We start from the raw sequence: 8,174 nt of genomic DNA, 5'->3' as shown, positions 1-8,174 counted from the left end.
TGAATACTTTTTTTAAGTTTTTGTATTTTTTTTTTTTTTTCGGGGCTACCACCAAAAGTTATAAAATATAGAAAATTATGTGCATCGGCTACCGTTCATTGTACGGCTATTTGCATCGTTGTTGTTGTTGTCGGTTGTCATCAAAAGCGGCGCCGCTGCTAAGCTTTGCCTGCTGCTGCTGGCACTTAACACCTTTTTGACACACAGCCAGCGACGTCAAATGCAAATGAAGATAAATCGCTGACTCTGATCTTTTTAGCACCTTTTTGCATTGCAAAGGAGGCAGACATAGAGGCAGGAGTAGGAGCTGCCATCTGTTAGTTGGCAGGCAGCAGGCAGCAGGCTCTGGTGACAGTCACAAAAACAAAACATACAACATTTTGTCGCCAGTTGTACAAACCGCTGAATATACTTTTTTTTTTTCTGCCCAAAATCACTAGCTATCGTTTAACGATTATGATTGCAGCCCGGCCCCAGTAAGCAACGAGGCGTAGCTATCTATTTACATACACTATCAAATAAATACACTCAACAAATTGTCAAGGTTCATTAAAATGAAAAATTCATTCACCAAATTTGTATGTGTAGGTTTTCTTTTAAGTAGGACTTTATCATATATTTCTATTAAAATTTACCAACTATTATTTAGTTTTTCTAATCAACAAAATATTGCTAAATGGGATTCGCCAACAATCAGTTTTCACTTCAATAAGTGGATAAAATAACAACTTTTTTGAACGCCCCTTAACTTTACGCTACTTTTTTGCACGCTCCCTAACTTTACGCTACTTTTTTGTACGCTCCTTAACTTTACGCTACTTTTTTTGCACGCTCCCTAACTTTACGCTACTTTTTTATACGCTCCCTAACTTTACGCTACTTTTTTTGTACGCTCCTTAATACAAAGGCCCAATATATAGATACCTTGAATTCGAATTTTAAATGTAATTTGGAAATTAAATAAAATTTATTGTCATTGCCTTTTAAATAGTCATCAATTGACCTATCCATTTCACATTTTCATATATATTCTTGACTTTAAGAGGTCCCTGAGTTCTCGGTAATTAATTCAACTAAACTAAATTTGAAATTAATTACTAAAATAAAATGTCAGGATTTAAAAAATCATATTGTCATTGAGTTTTGTGTTCAGTTTATGATTTTCTCATAAATTTCCATGTTAAATATTTCATAATAAAGATGATTCAATTTTTGTAAAGGAGAAACATGAATGTATGGCCAAGTGTATGAAATCTTCGCCTTGATGGCTTAACCATTTCTCTTTGTTACTGTCGTTTGCCTCCTGCCCATGAATCGGCACTGTGTCAATAAGGTCAAAGGGGGAAGGTGGAGGGGAGAGAGAGAGAGAGAGGGAGATAGAGAGGTGCTGCTGCTGCTGTTGTTGCCGTTGCCTTTTGCTATTGTATGGGGCTATAGACGAGACCGGGACCGTGTCCCCGGATTCATCTGGGACTCACTTAGCATATATGCAGGAGCCACAATCAAAAATTATCAGCCTGCCTCTGTTGTCATTGTAGTTATTGTTGTTATGTTACTGGTGGGTTGGGGTTGAGATTGGGATTGGAGCTGGAGCTGGAGTTGGGGCATACATTGTGCCTTGGATGAGGAAGTTGTTTGTTCGTTCGGTCTGTCGGTCGGACGGTCGTTTAGTCGTTCGTTGCATGCAGCCAACTATCTTTGGTTTTGTTTTTGTTGGATTTCTGTGTGTTTCTTTTTATTTAAATTACGAAATGTTTTGTCAACAATTTGTCCAGTGATTTATATGCGGCTCTTGTGTCTTCGACTTTGACTTTGACTTTAACTGCAACTGCAACTGTGGCTCTGGGTGAAGTGTGTGGCTAATCGGTAGTAATGGCTCTGTTGCTGTTTGCTGGTGATGGAGGTGGTGGTGCTGGTGGTGGTGGTGGTGGTGCAGCGGCAGTTATCAGCTGACAGGTGCATAAATTTCGCTTAAAATCGAAAGTTGCGCCCAGCCGCCCAGAATGAAAGTGAGCGACGTGCATCCATTAAATGTGTGTCAGTTGTTGTAGTTGTTGTTGTCGTCGTTGGCCATTGCGTTTTGTTGGTTTGTTGGTCGTCCTGGACATGTCGGCGGCATCCACATCACATCTTATGGGGCATTGACTCTAACTTGACTTGGCCACAGCTGTCCATCAGAGAACTTTCGATTTCTGTTGCGATTGCGTAGCAAGGAGCGCCTCCATTGCCGTCGCCTTCGCCGTCGCCGTTTGCTGTTGCCTTTGCCACTTTCCATTGTGGCGTTTGTTTGCAACTGTGTTGCACTGCCACAGATCACAAGAAACACATATATTTTGTTCAATTTTTTGTTGTTTCTTTTAGTTTTAGTTTTGGTTTTGCTTTTTTTTCGTGTTTTATTTGTATTTTGTTGGTTTGAAGCCTCTCTTTGAGTGACACACAATTGCGTTTTTTGCGCATAGTTCCGTATTTGGTCAAAGATAATGATGTGAAATGCAGCAACAGCAACAACAAGATCGACCGGCAACCAACATCGACAAAGACAACGACAGCAACAGCAACAACAATAACAACAACAACAGCCATCGACTTGGTGGAGACGACAACGCAATCACCCACTCAAAATTGTTGAAGAAAAATTGCCAGACCTCTTGCCAGTCTGAGTCTCAGTTTCAGTCTTGCTCTTGGGCTATGCATGTAAATGAGTGAAAATGTTTTAACTTAATTTTGTTTATGTGCGTTCACGTGTGGCCAGAAGTTGGCTTACCTTACCTTACCCCATCCCGCCCTGCATTTTTTTGTAGTCCTAAAGCTGAGATTGCTATGGCGAGGAGAAAACTTCATATGAAAAATAGGAGTCGCCAACTCCAACTCCAGCTCCAACTCCAACTCCAACATGCGCATGCCCAAGCATTGCCATGACAGAATTTCGGTTTCGAGTTGATGTTTGTGTCAGGGGAAAGCAAACAAATAGATTTTCGTAGATTACCCCATAAACAAAACTTCAACAAAAACAAAAAAAAAAAAAAATACAAAAGACATAAATAAATATAAACAAAAAATTGAAGAAAAAAAACCAAAACAAAAAATAAGCAATCACAAGCACACACTCCGATTATGGAAGGTTCCAAAGTGGCATTGGAGACACCATCGCCAACGGAATACGATGGTCTTGGCGGTTTTGGTACGGCAAGTGCTGGTGGTGCTAGTGTTGGTGGTGCTAGTATTAGCGGTGCTGGCAGCGGATCTGAGAATCTGGCACCCATTACACAGAAACGTGCGAAGCCCTATCTTAAGAAATTCGTACAACCCGATTCGGATGAGGAATTCGTTGGAGATCCCCGTAATCTATATAATGTCCACGAATCTTGGCGCACTCTACTATCGATGTCCACGTGTCAAAAGGTCATGGTCCCGTAGGTTCTTTTAATCCCACGCCTCTTAATGAGAGCAATTATTTAGTGTTTTCGTTTCTTCTTCGTAGGGAAGCTGCACAAAAGGCCCTCAAAATTGAGGTGGGCATAAATGTTACACAAGAGTTTCCCTGGAAGCAAGTTCAATTCAAAGATCTGAGAGATATCCTGTTCGAGGAGCTGGAAAATGTGGCGGAGCTAACGAAAATGTTTCGTGGTTTCAATCCAGAGCACTATATCTTAATTGGGTACTGCCCCATTTTAACCGAATCCGACGATGATCCACCCGAGGGAGATCCCTTCATATTCTTCATTAGCGGCAAAGAGGCCAAACTAGCCATGGGCATTATCCAGAATATGGAAGCCTTCGAACGTTGGCGCATGCGTCGTCGTCTACGCAAAAAGCCAAGACGTTGGGTAAGCCAGGGCACTGAAGATGAAATGGAAATACTTGTTGAACGTTTTCGCGATGAGCCTGTGGACGTGGAGATCCAGAGTGTCTATCCCATTCAGAAACCAAAGCATGTGGCCTTCGACTATCGAATGGCACGTGATGTGCGTGATGGTGTTATCGAGCTATTGCCCAATGAGAACATTAAATTTGACAATATCATCAAGAAGCGCATTACAGTCGCTGTGCAATCAGCTCCGGCTCGTGTCGATCGGGAGCAGCAAACAAATCCAACGTTTCCCTCAAACGCCTGGTCACAGTATCTATATGAAATCGATGATGCAGGTTAGCACCACATAACACTTTTCCTATTCATCTTAATAATAAGTAACTGCATAGATCTGGAGCTCGATGAGTCAGACGTCGAAGAGGATGATGGCAAAGTAAAGTCAACAAGTCGTAATCCTACTCCACTGCCGGAGGAGGTTGTTGACAAGCCGCCACCGGAAATGTCAGATCAAATTAATTTGCTACTCAATACACTGGAGTTTAATCAGATTGATAGTTATCGGTAAATAGATTTGCAATCCTCTCACCTTCTCCCTTCATATTCTTTACTTTCCATTACAGCAATGATTATCAGTTAATATCTAGCAAACAGGTGGTTCAATATACGAATCCTTATCTACAGGAATTCATTTGCTTTGCCAACATCTCGAAGAGCAACAAACGCTTTGTAGCCGGCTATGATTGGTATCCCAATATGTCGGGATTGATTGCCGTTTCATATGCCTTTAGTACTCTGGCAACTACCAATTTGGCCTCCAGTCGAGTTGACTGGGTACAACGTGCAGTATTGCAGCCCAATCCGGTGCTGCTTTGGAGCTTTGCCGATAATCTTAACTATAAGCTGGAATTTGAGGCACCGTTCGAGACAACCTCGTTGACATTTTGTCCCCACAATGGCGATCTTCTATTGGGTGGCAGCACAAATGGCGTGGTCGTTGTCTGGGATCTTCAGGGTCGCTGCGAGCATCTCGACGATGAGGAATACTTGACAGCTGCTCAAGCCAAATATCGGACACTCATTGGAGAGTTTCTTAAATGGACCATAGAGCTGAAAGAGAATGTTGTGGTACCACCGGCAACTCTGTCAACAATGGAAACCTCTCCGAATGGAGCCATTACGGGATTTTATTGGCTGGGCAAACATTTCTATATTAACAATCATGGCAAAGTCTACAATGATGCTGATGAACGTAATGAGTACAAGTTCTTCATCACTTGTGCCTTCGATGGCACTGTCAGCTTTTGGGACCTGGACGGCAGTGGCTCTAAAAAACAGAGGGATAAAATGCGTGCTCGCATGTTACCCAAAGAGTTGACACAAAGTGAATCGGCTTTCAAGAACAAGACAATCACGCCTACCTATAATCTCAGTTTTAATGAGCCGCTAACAAGTATCATTGCCGACACATCGGTTTTCTCCATTCAGACACCATCGCCCAAGGTGATCAATGCGTTTCCCGCAAACTATCCGATCAGTCTGCTTCCAAAGGATCCGCCTAGTCTGCGCCAGAGCATGATATTGTCCACATTCTATGGGCACATTCATCGTGTCGATTGGCTGGGCATCTATACAGATGGCGATGCCAAGGAGCAGGTGAACAGTGCAGTGCAATTCGCCCAGGTGCACGATGGACCCGTGATATCGATGCGTAAAAATCCATTCTATCCGGAATTATTTGCCTCCATAGGACGCAATGTGTTTGCCGTGTGGAAAGAGGACTTCAGTTATTCACCCATATTCTGGCGCAAAAGACCATGTGATCTGACTGCGGTGGCATGGAGTGAAACGCGTCCTGCAGTCCTATATCTGACACGTAGTGATGGCATTCTAGAGGCATGGGACATATTGGGTGAGTGAGTGAGAAGTGGTTGCTAGCTAATTCAAACGGATCGTTTTTTCCAGCTCGCGATGATGATGCCTGCTTGAATGAGATACTTGGCGGTGGAGTTATAACAGCCATAACCGAACATCGGCCTTCATTGCCTTATAAAATTCTTGGCATTGGCGATTACAATAGCAGCATACGGATGGTGAAATTGCCACATACCTTCGATGTGCCATTGGACAATGAACTGCAAAAACTAATGGACTATGTGCTGAAAGAAGAACGTCGTAAAATTGGAATACTGGCATGGGAGCAAAAATACTACGAGCTTAACAAGGATATTATTGAGGCTAAGCGTGAGGCCGAACAGGAGACTCAAAAGGAAATAGAACGTATTGAACGTGAAGAGCAGCTAAATGCCCGCAAACGACAGGCAGATGAGGAAGAGGAGAAATCGTAAGTCCATGGGATTCCCCTCGCCAAAGTTCTAAATTTTCCCATTAATGTCTTTGTAGAGCCAACAATAAACCAATCACCAGTCTGCCTTACAACGAGCGCATGGCTCGCTTGTGGGATGAACTAAATCTGAATCGCATGATGACCATTCTAATGTCACGCAAACGCATGGACCCCGAGAAATTGGCTCGCGAAACGGCTCTGGAAAAAGAGCGACTTAGTTATGAGGCGGCCAAAAAGGAGTCGCATTTGAAACTCCTCCAGACCATTGACAACGAAGTCGCCACCATACGTTCACGTATCCTGCCGGCTGAAGTGCCAGATATGCAACGCAGTGAAATGATTGAGGAGAGGGTTAAATGTGAACTACTTCTAGCCGATTCCTATGAGGACGTGGCCAAGGAGTCATTCGAAATGTTGAATATGTTTAACGAATTCAAGACTATCGACTATATAGAGTTTCTGGAGCGTGGACGACAACGACGACAATTGCTGGATCAATCGCTTGGTGGTAATACAGATCGTATACTCTGGTATCAGGAAAAGGTCAAGAATATGCAATTGGATGAATGTAATTTCGGTTATGATTTTCTCTATTCGGGTCCAAGTGAGCAAACCGAGAACGATGGCCAATCATCTTCAACAAATCGAAAAACAGATACTTTAATGTTCGAATCGGTAGATGGAGAAGAGGAGGAGGCTGATTAATTAAAACTGTGTAAAATATTAAATGCCAAATTGAGTAAACATTTTCAATACTTTTTAATTTCTTTGTCTTACGGAACGAAGGTGTGTATGATGATGGCCCACCTTAGTAAATGCTTGATTGCCTTTCACACAGTTGTTGCCAAAAAGTAAAACCCCCTTCCAAATTCTAAATCCGTAGTTCCATCATGAACCCAGTGAACCTTGAATTCTAGCGTCACTTCCGACCCTTTTGCAAACAGCTGGTTGGCTGTCCAGTTCAAGTTTATGACATTTCTAAGCGCACGCTCGCTTAAACAAATGAAGTCATCTCATGGCATCCCTTGTGGCCCAGACATGCCATGGGTTTAATGAACCTACCGCGACCAAATGGGTACATATATATGGCAGATGTATTTTGTGTAGTTACTAACTCCCGCCACAGTCTCCAGCAAGCAACGAGGCATCCTTGTGGTCTTTAATTTCCCACGGCACTCAACTTGGCTGCTGCCCATCATAATCCATATACATGCACACATTTGTACATATAAATATCGATCGATTGGCCTGTCGATCGATCGTTCGTTGCATTTCATATTGGCCCGGTAAATGCAATTGGACAACGGCAGTCCATCATTTTCGCAAGCACTTAATGATATACATTTCGGAAGCAATGTATCTGAACTTTACCATAATTTTAAGACTATTATTATTGGGGGCCAGTCTAGCACTGTAAAGAGAGCATGAATACGAGTTCGAGTTGCAGTTGAAGTTAAATTCGGGATTGGCCGGCGGGTTGCCCATTTTGTTGCATCATCATCATCATCATCGTCGTCGTCATCGACAGCATTCGGACCATGGTCCATGGACCACGGACCACCTGTTGTCCTTAAAGCGATAAGTATTAAGTGATTTCTGGACAGGCTGTGGCTGAGTTGGGATTTTTGTTTTGTCCGTCTGTTATCTTCTCCCTCCCTCGAGTGCCTGTCTTGTCTCTTTATTTATTAATACAAATTTCTGCAGAGCATTGCGTGCCGACCGATGCAAGTGCATTTTTTCCCCGCATTTACATAACAATTGGCCTTTGAATTCAAATTGCCAAAACGTCATCTCGCATCCAAAAAATAAATGGACTCAGCTTATCGTCATTTAAAATAATCTGTGTGATCCCAGACAAAACCTAAGCTCACGTATTAATTATTTTCCCTTATTCTGAGAAATAAACAAACAGAGATATGGTAATAGAATAAACAATAGAATAGAAGACAGACCAGCAGATATTTATTTGGAGATTCCTGTTAGCAGAGACTTTAGAAACGTTTTAAAACAGCTGAAACT

At 42.5% G+C, this 8,174-nt stretch overlaps 1 protein-coding gene across 1 annotated transcript; it reads left to right on the top strand.

Moving 5' to 3' along the window:
- Positions 1-3,054: 3,054 nt before the first annotated feature.
- On the top strand, positions 3,055-6,899 carry mmm (missing minor mitochondria). Its single transcript, XM_068286309.1, has 6 exons — positions 3,055-3,413; positions 3,482-4,146; positions 4,201-4,372; positions 4,432-5,720; positions 5,774-6,152; positions 6,212-6,899. The coding sequence occupies exons 1-6, from the start codon at positions 3,115-3,117 to the stop codon at positions 6,858-6,860; spliced, it is 3,453 nt and encodes a 1,150-aa protein (XP_068142410.1). The 5' UTR covers positions 3,055-3,114; the 3' UTR covers positions 6,861-6,899.
- The last annotated feature ends 1,275 nt before the right edge of the window (positions 6,900-8,174 follow it).

This window comes from Drosophila tropicalis, unplaced genomic scaffold (genome assembly GCF_018151085.1).
Source record: "Drosophila tropicalis isolate 14030-0801.00 unplaced genomic scaffold, ASM1815108v1 contig_443, whole genome shotgun sequence".
In the NCBI taxonomy this organism is placed as follows: domain Eukaryota; kingdom Metazoa; phylum Arthropoda; class Insecta; order Diptera; family Drosophilidae; genus Drosophila; species Drosophila tropicalis.
Note: the sequence above shows the minus strand (reverse complement) of the source record. Positions and strands in the feature narration are given on the sequence as shown.